General features: G+C 27.0%; 1 protein-coding gene across 1 annotated transcript in view; it reads right to left on the bottom strand.

The window, feature by feature from the left end:
* LOC129915383 (protein similar) overlaps positions 1 to 25150 on the bottom strand; it is a 186455-nt gene that overhangs the window by 21706 nt on the left and 139599 nt on the right. The window contains exon 8 of the mRNA XM_055994883.1: positions 9350 to 10329. Within this exon, the coding sequence (XP_055850858.1) occupies positions 9350 to 10329 (980 nt within the window). The remainder of the gene's footprint in view (positions 1 to 9349; positions 10330 to 25150) is intronic.

The raw sequence follows: 25150 nt of genomic DNA, 5'->3' as shown, positions 1-25150 counted from the left end.
AGCTTCAAAAACTAATTTTTAATGTTTATGTTTTTTATGTTTAGTCAAAAATATATATTTTCCGTAATATGTTGCTCTTTATAAGTCCAAATCAGAAGACGCAAGATGGAATTTGATTCAAAAAACCATTCATTACTTTGAAAAAAATAATCAAGATTTTGAGATATCTATCATAAATTTCTTTTTTCAATATCTTTGAGAAAAAAAAAATAGTTTTGAAAAAATATAAATACCTTTAGGACGTGTTAATATGGCGTTTTGAGATTGCATAAGTAGTTTTACAAAAAAAAAAAAAAATTAACGGTGATGTAATTCGATGTCAAATGTACCCAAAAAAACGCGTTTTTGACCTATTAATATTCAATTATTTCAAAAACGTGACGTGCCATTGAAATTTTGACTTCAGATTCGGACTCAGCACACAAAATTCCTCTCGAAAAGTAGTGTTTGGTTCTTGCTCTTTATCCTTTGCCGACCAGTGTAATTGCTACAAAATGACATGTACATAAAAACTTTATTAAAAAAAAAAAATAGTTAAAAAAAAAATACGACTCTTTTTTTAAAATTGCATCCAATAATTGGATCTCAAATTCATTTACGATGCTGTTTTTTCCCTTCCAATGACGGATTTTATTCAAGTAAAGTTAAAACATTTAATGAAATTAGTATCCGAACATTAAATTTAAACGTATATAAAAAACAACACACAAAATTATGTCACCTAAATTCTACAATTAAGTACTTTCGCTTTTTTTGTTTTGCTAAAATACTACATAACATCAATTTAATATTAAATAAAACATTCTTTTTCTTTGTTTTCTATTTTTAAAAATATTGTTTCTTTGAAAATGTTTACCTTCTCTTTTTTTTAAATTAATTACTAAGACAGTTGTTGTTGCTAAGTGTCGTGTCAGGGGGATGCTCTTTCTAGCAATTCAAAAACAAAACAAAAATCGTAAATCAAATTCCCCGTGAGAAAAATTCGTCGTTTATTTTCTTTTTACGATCGAATTTGAACAAAATGTTATGCATTCTACATCGAATTAAAAAAAAAAACACACACACACAAAAATAAATTTCAAGTTGTTGTTTTTTTTTTTTTTTATTGTCAACTGATTAGCAATTTTTATAATTTTACTTGTTAGCTTTTAAGCTTAACACCATACAGAACAGCGGGTAAACGCATAAATCTTTTGTTTTTGTTTGCAATTTTGTTTATACATTTTTTTTGCTGTTGCTGCTGTCATTCAGTCATAGTATGACGTTAGAGGAAATTGCAGTTTTCAAATGTAAAATACGAAAAACAAATTATCACACTGTGCCTGCTGCTGGTGTGCTTGGAATGTTCGACTCGCCGCCAATTACTTTTGATCAAATGGCGTGATATTGACAAAAAAAAAAAACGTTTTTACTATAAAATAAGACTGATACTATACTGTGTAGGATTGCTTGTTAATTGTTCGTGCGCAGTCAGCTTTATTTTAGAGATTAGGTGTTTATTTTTTTTATTTTTTAATTAATGTTACAAAACAACAATTACAGAAGAAAAAAAATAATAAATAAATTTATATTTTGATTCTCAATCAAAGATTATATCAATTTACTTGAAGTTTATCATCATACTTGAACTCATAGGGAAAGGGAAGGAATAAGTAATTTGTTTATGATTAGGATGGTACTGAGGTCACTGATTTTGCTTCTTTTGAGAGAGGAATGTGGTTTGTGTTCTTGTTTAGAATAAAGAAGTCGCAATGTTTTAAAAACTAAGATTCTGAGATTGATTTCATTAGTAATTAAACCCCATGATTAGGATATATTTCGTTCACAAAAACTTTTTAAAGATCTCATTATTGTCACTAGCTATCACGGAAAAACAAACGGATTCCGCATAAATTAGGCGGATTCCGCATAAATTAAGCGGATTTTTGCATGTTTTTTGCCAAGACGACTTCCATCTTAAATTAAGCGGATAAATTTTCTTAACTTACCTATTAAATAAGACAATTTAAAAAAAATCCACTTAGTTTAAGCGGAAAAAAATGGCAGTGCTTTACCATCAAACATTAAAATGAAAAAAATGAAATGAGGTTCACCTTAAATATAATAAAATTTGAGCGAATTCCACTTATTTTAAGCGGATATCCTATTTTTTAAGGCGGTGAGATAATGTTTTTTTTTTTCTCCGTGAAGGAGAGATGATTCATAATGTGATACAGGCAAAAAAAAAATATTAAAACCAATAAAAACAGTTTTGAAAATATTCAAAATTAAATATAAAAATTCTTGGAAAACAGAATTGTTGACAAAAAACAAAAAGAATTATAAAGGCCTTCGCCTTGAACGCACAATAATCACAAGTTCGATGACTTTTAATTCGAACAATAAAAACTATATAAATACTTAAATCTTTAAGTATTTTTTGTATAAAATATTAATCCTTGTCCTTGACAATCAAATAAATATTGTCTATTTATGTTGTGATCAACAATTTTATCAAAATTATTTTTATTTCGGATGAAATGGTGAAAATTAAAAAAATTTCCCGCATAAATTTTCCATTCCACCTACACAAATTATTTAATTTTAAACACACACGAATTTAAAACATCTAATCCAATGAGAAAAAACATATTTAAAAAAAAAAACATCTTAAATTTGGAAGGTTCTTTCGCAAAAAAATACAAGCAATAAATCCTGAAAACAAACCTTAAACTTGACAGTTGACTTTAGGAGCTTAAATCTTTATTTTTTATTTCTTTATATTCTGTATGTAATGCAAGCTTAAAATTATTCATCAAATATGACACATTCTACACAAAATTAATGATTAATTACTTCTTTTTCGTTGGGGATACAAAATCTTTGTAAGAAAATTCCAACATAATTTTATCCCGGCCTACATTCTATAAATGTCTCATTGTTTATATTTTTTGTATACATTTTTTTTTTTTTGTTTTACAAAAACAATTGCCTACTTACAAGTGTTTGCACTTATAATTTGTTTGGTTTTTGTTGTATAAATATTTTTGCAGAATGAACAAACAAAAGTTTACCAACACACACAAATACCACCACAAATAAAATGAGGGCTGAATGTTAATTGTTTACTTAAAAGTCTTTTGTTGCTAATTTCTGGTTGAATTTGCATCCCCAATTCGATTAAAAAAAAAAAAGCATTTCTATATTTGATACACAGAGAGCAAAAATTTATTTATCTTGATAAGAAATTAAGTTACCACTTTTTTTATCTAGGTTGAGTGAATTTTTGAGAGTGATTGTGTTTTTCTTTGTAGTGGTCAATAATTAAAATGCAATCATTTTATTTAATTTACAAAATGAATAAATCTTTTCTAGAGAAACAAGATAGCAAGTATAAACTTAAAAATTCAAACCCGTTGCGAAAAAAATATAGTTTTTTTTTTGCATACCTACTTTTATAGAGATACATAATTTTTTGTAAATTAAGCTCACAAAACGGCCGTGCAAATCTAAATCAGAACAAATTACAAACAAAATTGATCGAGCCACTGCATTCTTCAACTTATTAATAACCAAATGCTATCAAATCAATCATTTATTAATTTTGTGATTAGAAAATTTTGTTAATGAAAATAATCGTCAGTTAGAAACAGTGCTGTTATGCAGGTTTGCAACAGCTTATTGCATTATCAGTTAATTGGTAATTGGTATTACATAAGTGTTTTGCATCATTAAAATTGACACTAATCTATCGCAATAATTTATTAGGTAAAGTTTGAGCAGCAATTTTTTTTTTTGTATTATTTTGTAAAATCGTTGGTTTTGATTTTAAGCTGTCAAGAATTGTATTGATTTTTACACATTGTTTTTTCCAATATTTGTGAAAATTTTATCGTAACACTTGTTCTAAAATCTCTGAGGCCTATTTTTTTAATTTGTTTTGGTTGGCTCATTACTCCATCCACTTCTGACCAAAATAATGGACTGCTTTGTTATTTGGTTTTAAGTCAGTTGAATAATGGCCAACAGTTTTTTTTATATTTATCTCAAAGAGTACTTCTTAAATTTTTTTAAAGAAATTTAAAAAATAAACGTTCACTGTGGCGTATGCGTAACATTTTTTTCTATGGAAAAACTTTCAGAGTAGGTAACTAAATAAATTTTATTAATTTACCATCCTCTGTCCTTAAAAGTAATTTAGTTAAATAAATATAAACATTGTATTTTGAGGACAACGGCAGTTTAGAGTAGGTATTAAATGGACCTTTATCGAAACTTTTGGGCAAATACTGTTGGTTTCACTCAAAATCGGGATCGAAGGCAAATATGAAAAGAACTGATGTTCAAAAACTGGCTTAAATGTTATTTTTTACACTTTTTACCTCAATTGCTGATGAAAAGTTTGCAAACATTCTTAGTGGGCAACAACATATTTGTTGAGAAATATGGCACCTTTTTTTTATTTCTATTTAAGAATTCCCTCACTAAGAAAATCAGTGAATAAATAAATAAATTATTATTGGTACTGCATTGACTTAGGTTAGTTCAATACAAAAAACTTGTTTTTATATAAACACTGAACACGGATATCGCATATCTTTGTTAGATTGCTATTTATGAATAAACAATAATAATAATGAGTTCTTTTTTTTAATTTAAAATTATGATTTAAACTGTTTGAAGAGTCCCATATTCATAAATCACTCAAGTAATTGCAACCCAACTCTGTTTATAGACATTAAAATGGATTATTCTTCAATTTACCTAATTTTGTTTTAATAAATTAACTTCCTTGTGCTAAGTAAGTAAGTAGGTACCTACCTACTTAAAATGCAAACAAATGCAAAACAAAATCATACATCTCTGAAATTAAAAAAAAAAAAAAGAACAAAAGTGATGAATGTTTGAAAGAAGAAGTAAAAATTCCGCAAAAAGGTTTTATAACAACAGCACGAAATTACAGTGGACCACAAAACCGTCAAAACTTAGCTAAATCCAGCTAATATTAACTTCAAAGAAAATTGAGTTAAAACAGCCTTTTTTCAGTTTTACTTCTCAAATTGTCTTTTTGAAATGTTTGTGTATTTCTGAATTTTTTATCAAAACTTTTTGTATTTAAAACCTATTGAATGAATGAAATTTTTTACCAATTTTGCATACAAAATTTTCCACTGTATACCGGCCGGCTTTGGTCACTCAACCTTACAAAAAAAGCCGAGATAAATGTATATATATCCTTCACTCTGGGAAGTAGGTTATGCAATAAGAAACATCTTTGTTGTTATTAAGTAGTGCATTAAGAGTATACCGCACCTTTTTTGAATTTTAATACCAAAAGCCAAGTAAACAAAACAAAAAAAATTGTTTACTTTTATTCTTTACGACGAAGAAGATGGACAGCTACGGGTTGGAATACTTTGGAAACTCATTCCGCAGTTGATTTTATTGTTTTCATTTTTTGAAATTAAGGTTTTTTTAATCTATAGAAGATGAAAATTCATGAGAAAAAAACAATTTTTAAGTGAGTAATTCAAGAGTCTCTTGTAGGTAGTTAGTGTCAATAATTTGCAGTTAAATACTTAAAAGATTGTGTAGGTTAAACAAAGAAATCTAATTATTTAATTGTTTTAATTGCTTTTATTATTTTGAGATAATTGAAGTGGAAAAATGCTTTGGGGTTTTTTTTTGTATTTTTTTTATTTAGATTAAATTGATTGAAAAAATCACTTAAAATAAGGTAAGAAGATTAAAAATTTATTTTAGGATTCTCAAGAAATCAGATAAATGAAGCAACTTTAATAGAAAATGGTCTGCAAAAATTTTGAAATTATCTTAAGTAAACAGTTTATTATATTTTTTTTAAATTCTCCTCCAACAAAAAATTTAATTTCTGTAATTTATGTCTATTTTTGAACTAAATTATCAAAATAATTTTAATTTGATTTCATTATTTACCTCAATAAATTAAAGGACTAAAAAGGACTGTGGTTAAATTATGTCTTTGTGGTCTCTCTAAGATGATATACTTTAACAATTTATTCATTTAAAATGTTGACCCACGCATTTATGTCTCATGTAACAAAAAAAATAAAAATTGTCTACATAATAAAGTCGTATTTTCTATTTCCTTTTGCGTAGGGAATTTTCAATTTGGTCAGCCATTTTTTTGTCCTGGCATAAAAATACAAACGTAGTTGAGGAAAAATATAAAAAATAAAACGTTTTTTCTTTGTTTTTTTGTTTGTTATTTTTATTTTTTTCAGGGAAAATTGGCAAATTGAGAGAACTTTTTTTTTTTGCCTCCTTCTCACATAACCAATCTATTCAGATATCTAATTCCATTAAGAAACTCATGTCCGACAATGAAGAATATTTTATTGCATCTCGTGAGTAAATTATTTTATTTCTTTCGAAATGAATTTCATTTTTACGATTGTTTTTAGTTTGGACAAGTATTTTATGGGTATTTTGTTTTTTTTTTTTTTTCTTTCAGTTTTTTAACTAAAATAACACATTTTATGACAAACGAAGATATGACGTTTACGCACACACTTTGGTTAACTTGATAAGAGTCAGTAAAAAAAGTTCAAGTTTTGTGTTTTTCTCATGGCAATACTTTAGTTAATTTTCGCACATGATATACATTTTTAAATAAATTTTGAAAACTTACTTTAATTTTGGTAACAAAATTTTAAATAAATAACTAACCAAGTGAATCGCAGTGTAAAAATTTGAGCTCGCCATAATTTATTGCCAAAGCAGGTGTTTGAGGATGAGGTAAGTTATTGCTGACTCAAAATCAATTAATTTTTAGAACAAAAAGTGTATCATATCGGTGATTAAATTTTATTCACAAAAAAAAAAACAAAATGAATTTTTATTAATGAAATTTTTGGAAGTAATAAAGTTAAGAAATTTGTAAAATTAATGTGGTTCGCTTTTTAATTAATGCGTAGATTTTTGTGATATAAATTGGAATCAAATTGCCGTCATGATTACTCGTGATCGTGACTTTAAATAACATGCAAAATTCATTATCTTTTATCTTAGAATAAAAAAAAGTTGATAAATTTATATAATTTTTATCTAAGGAAAATATTTGAGTGACCGGTACACCTACTCCTACATATTGTGTTGGTATTTTTCGATAAGAACATTGATGACTTCAAAATAATATATGAACGAAGATTAATGAAAAATTGCAACCATCAAAATTAAATGGAAAGTTTTTTAATGGAAAAATTTCATGTTCAACTATTTAGTTTCAATATTTTAAATAAATTTTTTGTTTCTTTTAATTAATATTTTTATAGAATTTAAATGGATAGAACCTTTCGCCGGTAGGCATACTTCGGAACTCAAAGTATTTTTTTAAATAACGCAAAGCCCGCAACAAACTGCTCATAACTATTTTGCTGCTAAAAAGCTGCTCAAAGTGCAATTAAGACCTACCAACCAAAAACAGATGAATTAAAGCTTAACATCTTTCAACATTATTAAAATTTTAAAATTCTTAAGAGAACAAGAAAAATTGAAAATCAATCCTATTTTTCAAAAATTCAGAACCTTACTTTTTTGTTTCAAAATACAGAGCTGCCTTCTGGAAACATAAACTTGCACCAGGAAATCTATTAAAGTTGGAATATAGAAAAAGATAGATCAGCAACCCAGCAGGGTGGTTAGATCCTCTACAACTATTTCAACTATTTTCAGTATGCAGCAAGGACGTCAGTGTGATGTCGTTAATAGAGATTTTTCTATATCTTCGAAAGAGTTGATAACTTAATTTTACTATCGAAAGTCTGATATTTTAGGAAAGTTGGGTGCGTATCAACACAAGGCATTCAATATGTATGAATGAATTATGGTTATTCATACGTATTCTGTTTAAACTACTTTTGGTGTACCTCAAGGAAGTCACATAGGACCATTGCTATTTTTAAAAATGTTCACTAACGAAATATCAAATTTTCGAAATCATTCTTTGTGCTTAATATATTCTGACAGTTTGCAACTTTGTTATCGTGCATTAAACTGTCTTTGGAAGCTATCCGTTTGGCGTGAGAACGATGTCAAATTACAAAGTAGGTTTTGTATTTATTTTTTTTTTTTTTTTTTTTCGAGAAAAGCTTCCTTATACTTTTAATATTTAGAATATTCAGAACTATGTGAAAAAAGATGACCTACAGAAATTTAAATGAAAATTATAAACTCTGACAAGATAAAGATCAATTATAGTTTAACGAGAACAATAAAAAAAAGCTCGTTCTAAAAGAAACAAAGTATAGTTCCAAATATTTGAAGTATTTCAAAGTTTGACATTAAAAAAATTCAAAAAAAACTAAACTGATTGTAAGTCAGCCATTTTTCTCCAATTTCTTCGAAATCGGAAAATTTTTTTAAAAACATTTCAGACAAAATATGCGAACAAAATGAAAAACAGATTTTTACCAGGAACATTGCTTTATATTGTACGAAAGAACCAGTGATCGTATCGTTCTTAATCTTATATACATACCTACTGTTTTTTTTTTCATCACAATTTATAAACAATCACGTTTAAACTTTTTGCAACCATATCTCCTAAACTATTAAATGTATTATCAATAGAATTTATAAGCTTGCGCAACAATCTTAAAAAATTAATGGTTTTTCTTGTAAGGGGTCGTGTTTGATTAACAATATCTTAATGAAACAATTTAATTGTTAAGATAGGAAAGCGTGCAATCAGCGTGATATCGCATCATTATTTGAGTGAATCTGTCACAGATTAATCGTAGATAATACTCGTATATTAGTTTAAAAAAGATTATCAACTTGTTTATTTTATTTTTATAAATATTTTTTTTTAATTTATTTTTATATTATAGTTGTTTGTATTAAGAAAATATGTTATCACTGTGACCTTGTCTATTATCTATTAATATTATCAGGCTATTGCTCTGATGTTTAAAAAGGGCTTATGAAGTATATAGTTGTTATTAATTTTTAGTTTAATTAATAACTCGTAACAAATTTATTCTTTGTTTGCGGTAGTAAAAGTCAAATAAACAAAGGAGCAATTTATTTTAAATATCTATTGTGAACTACCATAACTAAAAATTCTGTTGCTATTGCATCACTGAACGCATCCAGAGAGTAGAAAGGTACAGAATTGTCAGGTACGCCATATTGTTTCATATACGATGAACTGTCAAATTAAATGAGATCGGTTAAAATAGAAAAAAAAAAACGCGTTCACAATAACAATATTGGAATTAAAGGGTGTTTTTTTCAGCATTACTCTTCTACTGAAACAACTCAAAATTATTTAAGAAATTGTAAATAAACAATTAAAAAAAAAACATGAAATGTCAAAAAATGTACTTACTTGTAAGTCCTGTTGTATCGTCAGCAAATGATAAATGGAATCCTTTATTCATTTCAACAGAACGCTGTCCAGTTGAAGATGAGTTTTGTTGTTGTTGTTGTTGATTTGCACCTGTTGCTCCTGATGTTGGTGTTGTTGGTGTAAAATTCTGTTGCGACGATGCACGTAATTTCGAAATTGGTGTAAACACCGATGCTGTTACCGATTGAGCAGTCGGTGCAACGTTCAATTGTGGATAATTTGATTGATTCAATGCAATTGAACCACAAATTGTATTTGATGATAATGATGAATTAGCAAAAGCGTTAACAGGCAACTTTTCGACAGTTGCAATACGAAAAACTGATGCCGTAACAGATTTGGGACGTTTTTCTTCGATAAATTTCGGTGGGTTTGTAGTAATAACCGATAAAGGAGGTGTAGCAGTATGACGTCCAAATAATAAATCAGGACGATGTTGAAGATTACGAAGATTAGAAGAAGATGATGGTGATGACGAAGGTTGTGTCACCAATGACGACGGAACGAATTTAATTGAATCAGAATTTATTATTATTGGTTTATTGAGAGATTGATTGTTGATATCGTTGGTGTTGTTATTGGGATTTTCACGTTTTAAATTGTTTTGTAATTCGGCGGCGGAGGTGGATATTTTCTCGTCGACGTCTACGCATGTCTTCTTTGACGACAATTTAGGCACAAGATCTGTTTTTTCAAGATCGATAATATTTATATTTGAATCTTTTTGTTGTTGTTGTTGTTTTTGAATAATGATTGATTTGGGTTTGTTTTCTGTAGTTATTTCAACAATTGGTTTTTGTTGTTGTTGATTTTCAATGACAATTTGTGGTTTAGGTGATGATGTGACAGTTGAGTCGATTTTATCATCAACTTGTTGTTGTTGTTGTTGTTGTTGCTGTTGTAATTGACTTGCTTCGAATTGAGCAAGTGAATAAATCTCATTGTTGTTTTCAAGATTACTGTAATTCACATTTCAAGAAAAAAAAATAAATAAACCGGCACTTTGGTAATGAACGAGTTATAATTTTAATTAAAAATTATTTATCACTTCATTAAAATAATAAAAAAAAAAAAATAAATAATAATAATAAAACTCATTCAAAACCAAAGACACGATATTTTTTTTTTGTAATGTCGTTGCACACTTTTCTCAATTTTTTTTTTGACACTCTTGACAGTTGTTCTTAATTTTTATTCATTTTATTTTCATTTTTATCTTTTTTCTTTTTTTCAAGAAAAAAGCACGTGATTCTCGTTGATTTTTCTTTCAATATAAAATGAGAGAATACAAAAATACCACCATCAAATCGGAGAAGGAAAAATGTAATGAAAGAGCACGATAAAAGTGATAATTAAAAGAAAAACGACAAATGACGTTTTAATTGTGTGATTGAGTGTGATTGTAATGCGACGCGCGCGACAATTGCAATATAAATCCACTCAATTCTCGAGCTCAAGTTTTATTTTACAGCTTTTTTTTTCGTTTCTCTTTAGATGAATTTTTTTTTTTAATTTTATTTTTATTTTGTTTCATTCACTTTTTGACGTTGTAATAAAAGTGCACTCTCGTTTTGTTGCTCTTCTTTCTCTTTACGTTTTACATTCGTATAGATATCTATTACTTTAGTAAGGTATACAAGAGATCAACCTCACGTGTGTTGGTTTATTTACACATGAATTTTTTTTTAATTTGGATTGATGATTATAATTTAGGTATTTTTTTTTATATTGTGCAAATAAAATATTTTATTTTTTTATATAAATTGTTGGAATTTTATATAAATTACTTAAAAATGTTAATGATTAAAAAAAAAAATGTAAATATATAAATTATCAGCAGAAAATAGTTGAGTTAATTAAAAAAAAAATCTTGTCTCGTTTATCATTAAGTAGATATAATTATTGTTAATAAATTTTCATAACATGACTCAATTACATGGGGAGTAGGTTTTAAAGAAGTATCAATGACTTTGTGGCGGTGTGAAAATTATTGCTACATCGAGAATTATTGATTGGAATTTTTTTTAGAAATTAAAAAAAAAATACCGGCTATGATTGTTGAGTAATTTTTTCTATCTTTTATTACGCATTTAACTTTTATTTGTTTAGAATTTTTTATTTATATGACTAAATTTTTTTTTATATAAGACAGACGATTATTATCATTCGCATATTAGTATGAATTCATGCCATATTTGTAGTCGAATAAAAAAATGCGCTTTAATGATTTAAATTAAATGCTCTAATGTGTCTACTGTCTATATTGGAATTTTGTTCTTTTATGACCGTTTTGGTATGTTGCGTTTATTTCTTATTATGGGAAAAACTATTTTAAACGAGAGACGAATAAAAACAAAACTGATTTTGAGACTCTTTTGGAATTTAAACCAAATTGTTCTTTGTGAGTAAAATTAAATAACATGTATGTATGTAGGTATTTGTATACTATTTATTCTTGTTTGCAAGACCATAAACAAAAATTTAATTGAAATCGATCAATTCAAGCCAAAGATTTCAAAAAAGAAGGTTAATTTGAAAGATTTAGTACTTGTTTAAAATATCTTTTTTTAGTAATTTTTTTTTTTAACTTAATTTTCATTTAAAACATAAAAAAGACAAGTTTTCTGTACATTACTTGAAACAAAATATAAATTGTGAAACAGGCTTTAAAAAAATGAAATTTAACATTTTTTTAAGGTGAGCCAAATTTTAATATAAATAGAAATGTTACATTGGCCACAAAATTAATGACGGCTTCCCGAAATTAGGTCCCAAGATATAAGGACTAAGTTTCAAAAAGTACTTCATTAATTTTGGGTACTCGATAAGCGTGTTTTCACAAAACTTTTTGTGACAGGTAATTTAGTTTAGCATTTTCATTTAAATTATGAATAAGAAATAAGGACCCAAATTGTTTATAAAATAAAATGCAATTAAGCCCCAAAATAACTCTTGGTTGTATTTCATAGCGAAGTTATGCTCCAAAACAAAAATTAAATAAGCAACAAAAAATTAAATAACACCCAAAAATTTAAAAAATTTGTAGTTTTGTGTGTATTTTTTGTTTTGCTCTTTTTACTTGCGATATAGGTACTATAGGGCAAGTTTAGGATTCGTAAAAAAAATCGAACTCGAGATAACAATTTTACATGACATTACGATGATGGAGAATGCCAAAAAAGTGGGTCCGGCAATTCTGTCTGTCTGTCTGTCTGTCTGTCTGTCTGTCTGTCTGTCTGTCTGTCTGTCTGTCTGTCTGTCTGTCTGTCTGTCTGTCTGTCTGTCTGTCTGTCTGTGTGTCTGTCTCTATCTGGAGCTGCAGCCTAAACGAGTGAAGTGATTTTCTTCAAACTTGGTAGTTAGCAGTTTTTGGTGATTCCCTAGAGGGGAAATTGAAATTTTTTTTTTATGACCAAAACTAACGGTACCTGCCATATAACGGAAATAGAAAAGTTAATTTTTTTCAAAAACGGCTCTAACGATTTTGATTAAAATTTTTGTGTGTAGTACTACACATAAGAGCCAACTTTTTAAATAAAAAAAATATTTTTTGTACCGTTATTAACGGTACCTGTCATAGAACGGTTTTTTTCGTTTCTGAATATTTCGTACAAAATTAACCCGATTTAAATGAAAATTTTTATACAAACGTGTGTAAGTAAAGATAATATTAAAGTTTTAGAAAATTTTCAAAAAACGCATTTTTGGATTTTTAAAAAATATTTCAAAATTTTTTTTTGAAAAATCAATTTTTTGAAAACGGATCAATGAAAAATTTTGAGGTTAAGTTTTTATGTGTACATTAATTATTTCTTCAAAATGGTATACCAACTTTTTTTTTGAAAAATGTTAAAAAATTTTTATACATAAAAAATTATTTTTTTAAAAAACGGCTCCTACAATTTTCGAAAATTTTTTTCTAAAAATACCTTTTTATACAAGAAATAAAATGGCATATTTGTTTTTTTTTTTAAGATAATTTAAAACGGAGTTTAATTAATTATAAAAACAGATTTAATTTTTTTATACTACTTATGAAATTTCTTCAAAATATCAAATTTTAAATTTCTTGAATAAAAAGCTTTAACATTATAGTTACTTTAAGCATAAGAGCAAGTACGTGCGACCCCAGTCGTGCAATTTATTTGTATTGGCCTTATTTCCTGGGGCCTTTTTTCGTGGAACCGAACATTTGTTTATAGGATATGTACTTTGTATCTAAAAGGGCAAACAAATTATAAAATAAAAACATTTTTTAAAGGCCAGAACTAATAAAAGAAGACTTATGATCGGGTTATTCCCCGTGAAATAGCGATAACTTCAGCCTATGAAGTATAGATACAACATAAAGTTTCTCAAAGTAAATTCCATGCAACTCCGCCGTTCAATGTTGTACGAAATGCTTGTACAGACCCCAAATTTTTTTTGCTCATTCGATAGAGCATTGGCTAAATATCATTACCCTGATTTTTCGTACTAGCGAAATTCACCTCTCGGCAGCCATCTTGGATTTTAGTTTTTGTTAAATATCTCGATTTCTATTTATCCTACATAAAAGTTGTGTGTAGGCAATTAAATTTCGCATCTTTTATGTTAAGAACACTTTTTCGATATTCTGAATATTAAAAAAGTTACAAGCCAAAAAAGTAAAAAAAACATTATCTTCGTTTCTAAAAAAATTACAGCTTTTGGATTTAAACGAGCCGTTATAATTTTTCCAAACTTTCCTTAAACTCTTTAAAAAAAAAAACAACTGCTTTAATGAGAATGTTCTTCAAAAAATGCAACATACAAATTTTGAAGTAAATCGATCCTTTCGTTAAGGCTACTGGTATACCTAGGTATATAAATTTTATAAAATTCAACTTTTTTTATTTCAGAATTACGGAAATATTTTGTTCCTTTGAAATATCGAGTCCGATTTTTTTTTTAACTGACTACTTGATTGCTTTAAAAAACTCAAAACATTAAAGATAAAACACTTGTTATTTTATACAAAATTACAGCTTAAGTGCACATAATACGTTCTTTCGTAAACCCTTCGCAAGAAGTTCGATGATCTCAAAAAAAAAAAAAAACTAAAATCTTACGATTTGAAAAAAAAAAAAAAACATTTCTCATATCAACAAACATAAATTAAACTTTTCAAATAAACGATCCAAACATTTGTGCAAATAAGCAGATACCTACAAGTATTTCAAATAAAGAAACAAAAAAAATCTAATAGAAACCAATATCAACTGCATCTACGCAATTGAAAATAAAATACTCAACAGCTTTAAGTTCTCTTCATATGGTTTTTCTGTTTGTGTACCTAATTTTTTTTTATTATTTTTTTTTTTTTCTTTTTTGCAAACAAATAGATTCGATGATTAACAATTTTGCATTTGAGTTTGTGCTTGAATGTTTGAATGAATGTACATAGCCACATAAATAACACATCACGCGATATAATAATAAATCGCGGTTTATTCATCTCTCATCCGCAATATAAACACAAAAATTATTATAATCTCTCCATTATTTCCCCCCACTCCCCCTATCTTTCCTCTCTTTCATCACTCTTGTCTTTGAAAAATTTGTGTTGCGCGGATTATCTATTAGATACAAATTGTTCAGTAAAAATGAATGTAGTGCATGGATGGCTCCTGGGGTATCACACATATCTATTAACATATCACATGTGACTTTTTATAATCAACATTAATAGAGCCTCCACATCAAAAGATGCTACCTACAACAACAACAAAATTTAAAGCACATTCATGGGTATATGACTTTAGCTTGTTCATGCTTATTTAAACAAAAAAAAAAAAAAGAAAGAAATATATGCGAATGAAAGGGTTTAACAGAGAAATTTATGCAAAAAAGAAAAAAGTATCTATAAGATACAAGATGAAAAAAAAATACGAAAGAGATGAAGAAGATGACTATTATGTGAGCAAAAGGATTATGTAACATATACTTACATAGCTTTACGATTCGCAATAGCAAAACAAAAATTTATTCTTCTTTATTTCTTGAAAGCAGAAGAAAAGAATAAGAAGAAAGAAATTTTGTTTGTTTTTTTTTCTGTTTTGTATTCATATTTCTCTTTCCAATTTAAGTCGAGTCAGATTGGGAGCATGTAAGCTTGTCAGCTTAAATGGTACTTATTTTTGGGGGAGACATGAGTCTAAGTCGTTAAATGCTCGACGCAAAACATCCATCTTATCGCTTTAATAAAAACAAAAAAAACAAGCGAGGAAAATAATAAAATTAATAATAATAAAAACACAACATTTTACTATGAGACTTTTTGTTTTTGTTTAAATGGCTATCATTTATATTTTTCTGGGCATTTGACGTTTGCATGACCATTACATAAGCGCCAGTATTTTTTTTTTTTTTTTTTTTATAAAATTTCAAGAAAAAAAATTGTTTCATTAGATTGAGTGGAAAAGTAGCTACCTAAAAATGTTTGTAGATTTTATTGATATGATTTTAAGGAGAATTTGTTATTGATAGTACAGACGACTATTACTTAATCAAACACATTGAAGGTTTGTCCATTAATCTTCGTCTTTAAATGATATTTGCTTTTTAATATTGTGCGTGCGTGCTAAATGCCTATAGATGTCTATAGTTTTGTTTGATTTATTTAATTGACTGCCAAAGGATTGGATTTGAGATTTTTTTTTAACGAAATTTATTTATCTTTATTCTACTATTGGAAGATGGATCTACATAAATCCCCAAAAGTATATTGATACTTCAAATTTTTAAATTTAGAAGTTGCCTACAATTAAATGAAAAATAAAAAAACCTACAATTTCTTATCTCGTTTTTCTTTTTAATTTACTTTTTTTATTTAAGATATTCAAAAAAATGACATTCATTTGTCATATGTTTTTTTGTTTTTAGTTTTTTTTTTCATTATCTATTTGTGAAACAAAATTTGATGACCTTAAACTTGAATGATTAATCATAATAATCAGCGTGTGTCTCTTATCCAAATATGGGATATCACGTTTTTTTTTTTTTCAAAGATTTGTTTTGATAATATTTTTTTTATTGCCTGTTGCTTATATCATCATTTTAAGAGTGAATTTATTAGGTATGGAAAGTTTTAAAAATAGAGTAACATTATTTTCTTTATCTTTTTTTTATATTAAAATTGAAACAAATAGTCTTGAACTGCAGTTCATGATTTGAATATAGAAACAAAGATAACGTTTTAATTTCCTTTTTTTTTTTATTCAATGTTTTGGTAATAATTTTGATTTTTTTTTTTTTTTGTAGAGTGGTTTGCGAAAAGAAATTTTAAGGTCTTTCTCAAAAAACTTTTTCAAAGGTCTTTTTTAAATAACTTTTTAATTGAACTTGAGTAAAATGAGCAACTAAGAGGAATTCAGTGGTGTATTTTTTTTTTTTTCTGAGTAACAAAAATTATGTTTTAATATTTGTTTTAATTATACATCTTAAAATTATTTTAAATAAAAAGTTTTAACAAATTTTAGTAACTAAAAATTTAACAAAAAGTTCGTTTGATTTTAAAGTGCATTTTAATTATTTGAAACGTTCTAAGAATTTGTAATAAGTTCTTTTTGTCATTAACAACTGCAGCTATTCTAAAATTTGTTTTGCAATTACAAACTGGTTTAATTATTAAATTAGTGTAATTTAATTCAAATTTAGAGTTTTTTTAGTATTTGTCTACAGAAAAAAATTCATTAATGAGGAGCAATTAAATGCTTTAACCCGTTTTAAGCTAGAAAAAAATTAAAAAGTAACACTCAGGTAGTGTCTTGGAAAAAATCTATAATACCTACATATACACTCATTTTAAAAATCCTTTGTTAAGAATTTTTTTTTAATTTAAATAAGCAACTTTAAAGCTGTTGGCAAAACAAAATTTAAATTGTTGTTCAATAGATTTTTGGCATTGGATCAGAGACAAAATATAATTTGTTTTGATGCAATCAATCATCTCACAAAAATCACAACAATTTTTTTTGACGCTTATGTTGTATTTTTAGATCAAAGCAAAAACATTAATTGGAAATTAATTACTAAGAAAACTCACAATGAGTTATTATTTTTAATGTACATATTGTTTGTATATTAATGCAACATAATCGGTATAAGATATCATGTGAATTAAGAGCACAAATTGTTTACGTTCATTATAGATGCCAAGAATCCATTAATCAAGAAAATATAAACTTCTTTTATCAAATTAAAAGTAATAGAACTTGAATAAAAAAAAAACGATTGGAAATTCTAAAACGAACCGATTTGGGTTTGGAATTTATTTTTTTTCTTGGAATGAAAGTACTTTTACCGATGATACCTATACAAATATATGTGGCGGCAAAGCTTACACTTTTATAGTTTTATGAAGTCACAAAGTTAATTTTCATTATAATTTATAAATTTGTACTAATGAAAAGTTTAATGCTAAGTTATTTCACTGTTCTATTTTCTGCAATGTAGTCTTGGTCCTATTTAGTTTGTCGGAAGAAAATTTTGGAAATTAGTTCATTGCACTTATGGTTATATTTAATCCAAAATGGCCGACTTTTTATTAGAGACAATATGGTTACAACATTTAGGCAAGTTGGAAAGTCTATACTTTTTGAAAAGCAAATTTATCCTATTTGTACGAAAAATACTATTCATAAAATAGTCGATTGTACAAAGATGTCGGTATTTTATTTATTTATTTTATACTTCTATATTTTGTTGAAAAAAAAAAAAATTAATTCAAAGTAAAAATTTTTAAGTGAGGATCAAAAAACTTAGCTTCTTCTTTTTTTTTTCTTTGAGTTGCATTTTAAGATACCAAATTTATAAACCGTTGGGTTATTAAAAAAATTTCAAAAATCAGTATTTATAAAATAAGAATTTCATTTGTTTTTGACAAAATTAGAAAAATAAAATTTTTTTTTATTTTATTTCCTGAAATAATTCATTTTTAATGTGAATTGAAAATTTAATTTTTGAATCAACTTGGAATTAACTTAAATATGAACAAGGCCGATTTAATCGTATGACATTGGTTTGTTTTGAAGCTAGCTAGAAGTCAGTAATAATTTTGAAAATAAATCAATTAATGAAGCTCGTGTAGAAATGCATCAGTGATCTTTTTTATTTAAACTTAAAAAACTTAACTTTTTCCAAAATTGTATAAACGAGGTTAGTAGACGTTTAAAAAAATTTTAACACATTATTTATTTATTTTAGTTATGTGTTTTTATTTTAAATTTATTTAAAAAAAAAAACTATTACAGTCGTTTTGAAGAAAATTATACTTTTTTAAGATTGGGACCTGCAAGGCATACCGATATTTTTGGTCCCAAGAAATTAATTTCAAAAGCCCTTCTGTACGGTCTCTAAGTCACGCTTATTTGTTTTAATCTAAAAACTCTTGTCAAGTATTTTTTTTTTACCAGATAAAAACCAGAAAATAGTATCTTGAAACTTGCTTTCGGTTGTCCTTTTTTCGAAGTGTAATCGAATTGGAAACGTGTTAAAGTTAACTCATCAAATATAAAAAATGATTCTCCAATGGCAGGCCTTAATAAAGTGTTTTCGAAAAAAAAAAAACATCAAAGAAGCAAAACACTAACTAGATTTTGATAACATTGAAATCCTTAAGCCAATCTTCGTTCTTGAATTATCTTTAAAAATTCAAATCTTTCATAAATATAAAATAACACTCCCAAATTTCGGTACCGGTACAACCCACTTAATATCTTATCAACTCTTGAAAAGGTCTTACTTTCTAACCCCAAAAAGCAATAAAAACACTGCAATCAATCATTCTTTGCCTTATATTTATTTATTTCTCTGTTTTTTTTTTTTTATTTTTTCAATAAAAAAAGAAAAAGTCCTTTAATCCCCATGAGCTTCCTTTTTTTTGTCTATAATATCTTACAACCATCGGCATGGCAATACTGTGTTGATTACACACAAAAATACACACCCTCTTATATGTCTATGAATGTTGTCCTTCCCCCTACCAATCTTTGTTTTTTTTTTTTTTATTTGAAGCCTCCCAAATAGGCGCACATACCCTACTAACATAGTTTTATAGAAATTTTCTCTCGCTCTCTACCTCGTCTCTGATGGGTTTCTGTTGGGGGGATTCTGCTACTGCTTCTGTTGCTGTTTATTCTGTACACTCTCATCACTATACACTACACAACAGTTCGCCTCTATTTATTCTGATTTAGATTTTTTTTTTGTTTTTCATTTCTTCATTCTCTTATTAGATGCTATTTTGTTGTTGATGATGTATCTTTATCTCTTCTTGTTGATTTTTTTTTTTTTAAATTAATGCACAGTACAAATTTTGTACACCAACACACACAAAAAAAGGATAGGGCAGTTTTACATCAACACATGCCTACTTTGTTTTTTCATTGAACAAAATTGTAAAAATAAAAAAAAAATTAAACAAAAATTGTAATAATAATAATAAAGAGACAAACGGACAACAAAACGAAAGAAGAGCAACGAAGTGGATGATGATGATGATGAAGGGGCACAAAATAACACAAAACGAAAAATTGTGTAACAGACGTTTTTAAATTTTTTTTTCTCGTTTTCAATTGAACCAACAAAAAAAAAATGAAAATAATTGTATAACAATTTTGTTTTTTTTTTTTATTAATTATCACTTTTTTTGTATAAATTATCACTAATTTGATGGATTTATTCGGTTTGAGATAAATAAGGGGTTGTATTTTCTCATTTTATTGCGTTTTAATTGGTTTTTATTTTTTTTTTAAATAATTTTTTTAATTAATTAAAAATTCACTCAACTCATTAGCACAGGTTCCAAAGAGTGTATTTTTTTTTTTTTTTTTAATTATTTTTTTAATTTTTTATTTGTTTTTTCTTATATAAAATAATCAAAAAATCACTTAAAACCTTTTTTAAGCACAAAATTATTGTGAAAAGTGTGAAATTTTTAATTTTAATTAAATTTTTGGGATGTTCACCTTTTCAAAGAACTATCACTCCATAATCTTTTTTATCAATTTTTTCATCTCATTGAGTAAAAAAATTTCTAATTAAAATTTGCTGCACAACACACTGTGTTTTCTTTTCTCTTTAAATATAATTTTTTTCTTATTATGGAAAAAAAAAAAATTGAGATCTTCTCGTTTAAAGGTATGTATTTATTTGCACAGAGAAGAAAAGATTTTTAAATAAAAAATCAACTCAAAAAATCAGCGAATAATTCAAATTTTTGAATTAATTAAAAACTTTTTTTTCTTGTTGTTGTACGCGATAGAAGAGAATTTTTAAAACAGAAAAATCAAGAAAAAATTAAAAAAAAAAAATTAAATTAAGGCTGAATTTATGTAGGCGAGAGCAGCGACACGACACTCCACTCTAATCAGTAGCAGTAGAGTTAAAAATTAAAGAAAAAATTATAAAACTCAAGGAACGTGTTTGTGCGGTGCGGTCCGATAGAACGCGGCTAACAGAATCAGAAGATTATTTTCGAGTGCGAGTATTGGAGGCGATATATACTTGCAATTCGAAAAAGACTCAAGTTGAAAATTCCACTCAAATTTCTCTTTTGAAACTGTGTGAAAAGCTTTCTATTTGAGTGGAGTTTTTTACTATATGATTTAGATTTGAGTTTGCGCATGATATTTGATTAGAAACAGATGTTATTTGAGTAGAATTTAATAATCTAAGCACAATAACATAAGATTTTTGTTTTGCAAAAAAAAAAAAAAAAAAAAAAATAAACAACAACAACAAAATTGTAGTTTTTAGAGTGGCGAGTCTCGAATTACCCACATTGATATGGAATTGAGTTGTGGTGGTTGTAGACTGTAGAGTGGTGGTTATATATTATTGTGATAAAATAGCGACGCAGTAAATGTAAACAAAAACTATTTTTTTTCCTTACTTCTGTTTTTTTTTTTTTTTTGCTTTGATATGGAAAGAGAGAAAGACCAGACGAAGAGAGTGTGAGAGAGAATTTAGATGAGTTAGAAATTTAACACTCAGTGCATATAAGAAAATTCTACACCCCAGTACAATTGCATAGTGAGTTATTGGTTGTTTTATTAGATGAGGATTTATTAATCAAGTGGGTTTCTTGATTTATTTTTTTTATTGGATTGAATTTATGTGTTAGAATAATATTATGAATGATTAGATAAACCCCCCGATACAATCTTGAATTGTTATTTGTTTAATGATTGGGTTCGGTGAGGATGAAAAGTTGTTTGTCGTATTAAAAAGAAGTAAATTGATTTTTTTTTTTTTTTTTTCAAAAGTTGTTGCACATAGGTTGATCAGATACTTGATTTCTGATTAAATGAAAAAGTTTTATGTTTAATCAGAAAAAAAGAGGATGTGTGTAGGTACTCACGTACCTCAAACAAAAGATTCGGGTAAAATCCCAGCTGGAAATCGATGGTGACAACGAACTCGAAAGGAGAGATATCGTTTTCAATTATATAATTCCCCTTGGAAATCGGGGTTAGAGGAAGAATTTGGACTTGGGGTTTCTGATTTAATAAACTTTTTTTTTGTAACAATTGATCAAAATATCTAAAAGGTGCGAGGAGTTCCGAAAGTTCATAGAAACCAGCACAGATTCAGCGCAATATTTCGTAGAAGGAAATATTGTGAAGAAGTTCGAAAGTGGAAGTCTAATATCGCAAGGTGCTTTTCCGATCGAGTTTCGTTGTTAAAACAGTAGTAACTGAATAACTCATCAGTTGAACAAGGTTAAAAATTAATTATGCCTTATTCTTAAAAAAAGGGGAACCCTTTGATCTGTACCAATTGCAGATCAGTTTTCTGTATAATGTGAACGCCTGAAGCCAACATTTTTTGTCCTGAATAAGGTCTTACTTTTGAAAATGTATAGGTGCTTGTCACATAACCATTTTTTGTTTTAATTTTTTGTAGTTTTTTTTTTAACATAAATAAAACCCATAGTTTTTGTAATATACAATCAAAGATTTGTATTTCTTTTCAAAAATCATACAAACTTTGAAGATCAATAAAAGTATATCGTTAGTAATTTTCGAAAAAGCGTGTTGGTATTAGGTGATACCAAACGGTTAAGTGGCAGTTCATTACAAGGTGATATTTTTGTCTCTTTCTTTCCATGATTATTGACAGACAGCAGTGAACTTTACCTTTTTTATTATGCATTTCTGGACTCAGAAACTTACAAACTTGCTTTGGCAATAGTTATGGGAGAATTTGATAAAACCTTTCCAAAAATAAAGAGAATTGATGGAATTTCTAAAGTTTTTCAAAAACTCCACCTCGGCATTTAAGGAATATCTGCTTTGAGTTTATAACTTTTATTTCAAAATTCATGCGCTCATATTAACTTTAATAAAGCTCTTTCCCAATTTTAAAAAGGGAACTCATATTTGACAGAAACAACATAGAGATATATGGCTTTTTTTACCACTGCAGCAGATCACGGAACTGTCAAAAAAAATATAAATAGGTATGCTAATTACACGGTGTAACACTCAAAATATACGCGGGCGGAGACCTATCACGTTTTGTAGAGCTAGTCGCTTTGATTACGAAACGGTATTTAAAAAGTCCCTAACACCCCCAAAATCTGGAGTTAGGGGCAAAAAACGGTTTTTTGACCTTCACCCATTGAAAAAAATCTAGCTTCGTCAAATTTTTACCCATTTTCGATTTTTTTACAGTTTCTGATACGAGATAAATATAACTTTTCAAAAATGTATAAAACATGTAACTCGGTTAAAGCACTTAGAATTTAGAAGGTGTCAAAGTTCAAAAATTCCATTTTTTCGTCATTTACCCAACTTTGTCATATTATAATTATTTACGGTACCTGCCATAGAACCGTTTTCTTGATTTCTGACTTTTGGATGAAGAACTAAATTCATTTCAACGACATTTTTTGTACAAAAACGTTTTATAGCCTAAATGTTAAAATTAAGAAAACTTTTCAAAAAAGTTTAAAAAAATTATTTTTAAAAGAAAAATTTTGTATGTGTTGAATACTAATTTCCTTAGCATACCAAATTTTTTTTTTGAATTTTTTTTTTTATTTTTATTTAGTTAAAACTATTAAAAAAAAAACGTTCCTAAAATTCCAAAGAAAATCTAAAAATGTTTTGTTATACAAGATATTAAATGGCATACACCCTTTTAAGGGTGTTTTTGTTATATTAAAAACTATTTTTAATCCTTTTTTTTTATTTCTTATAAAATTAATAATAAAATAAAATTAAAATTTTTGTTTCATTACCGTTAGAGGTATTACGTGCGACCCAGTCGTGCATTTTTTATTTTTTACTTGGTTTGATAAAAAATTAATAAATACAAAAAAGATGGTTTTCGTGCTGGTTTGTTAAGCTAAAAAATCATTGCTCTTCTTTAGCTAAAAAATTTCTATCAAACTTTTCAAAAAATTTCAACTCTTTAACTATTTGATTTTTTTCATCAGCACCAAAGGAGAGAGGGAAAGCATTTTTATGCGACTCAATTGTGCATTTTAAAAATTCTTATTGTATTGTTAATTATTCCGATGACAAACCAAAATGAATTACATCATCAGAATACTAATTACAATTAAATTTGTTTGTATATATTTATTTTTTTGATACCTATGACTGTTGTATCTGCAAATATTATGTTTTGTGCTGAAAGAACATGGACAGCAACAGGACAGACGGGTTAAGTAAGGATTTCCTTCCTTTAACTGGCTATCTGAAATCTTTTTTTTTTTTTGTTTGTTGGTTATAATACATGTGCACGTGCATCCGTTTTTTATTTTGGCTATGAAGTGTTTTTTTGGAATAAATTTTATAAAAAAAAGAAATTTATGAAGTGAAACTCACTTTAAAATATTAAAGTAACAAAGGCAAGAGTTAAACCGTTTGAAAATGTTTTTCTAGTCTTTCGAAGAGAATAAAAACTACATATCTAATGGAACAAAATCAGTTTCACTATTTCTTTTAACTCTTTTAGCCTTGTCTTTTAAATGCAAAAGTTGGAGGAAGAACTGATGGAGAAATAGAGATTTGATTTTATTATTTTTTGTTTAATTTAATCCAACTGTTATGAAATAGGAATTCCAAAACGATGCTAATTTATGTTCAAGTTGTGAAACAGACTTATCCAGCACGCATAGTCATTTTCATTTCATTCATCCACCACTTTTTCTTATTCATCTATTCAAACTGAATTTCACAATAAATTGCCTATGTGAATGATTTTTTTTTTTTGTTTCAGATTTGCAGCATTCTGCTCACGTACAACAGTTGAACATTTGTGATGAAATATTATGTAGTCGGGTAAAATCTTTAAGGACACAAAAAAACATATATTGTATTCACTTGACGAAACATATCCTCAAGGATTTAATTGACTTTAACTAAGCTGAATATAATTATTGTTATTTATCAAAAAATAATAAATTCTTGTATTAATATAGAACAAATAATCAAGTTCTGTCAGGAAGGTAAACAAGATTTTTGTTTTAAGAAAAAATATACCAAAAACGATTTATGAATTAGTTTCCTAACCTTTTAACGTTTGGCAAACTTTTTTTTTTTTTAATAGTTCTGTGTTTTAGTTTTCAGAGGTTATTGCATAATTTCTCTAAACATTTTCTTAATTGAAAAACGAAAGCGATACTTTACTACGTTAACTTTTTGAATTTATTTTTATATATTTTTTAAGGCCCTTACAATTAACAAGTCGTTGACATTTTTAAAATATCAAAACAACTTCAATAACATAACCATCAACAAAAAACTA

The sequence above is a fragment of the Episyrphus balteatus genome, chromosome 3, assembly GCF_945859705.1.
Source record: "Episyrphus balteatus chromosome 3, idEpiBalt1.1, whole genome shotgun sequence".
NCBI lineage: Eukaryota > Metazoa > Arthropoda > Insecta > Diptera > Syrphidae > Episyrphus > Episyrphus balteatus.
The sequence above is the reverse complement of the archived record's forward strand: the minus strand, read 5'-3'. Positions and strand labels throughout refer to the sequence as shown.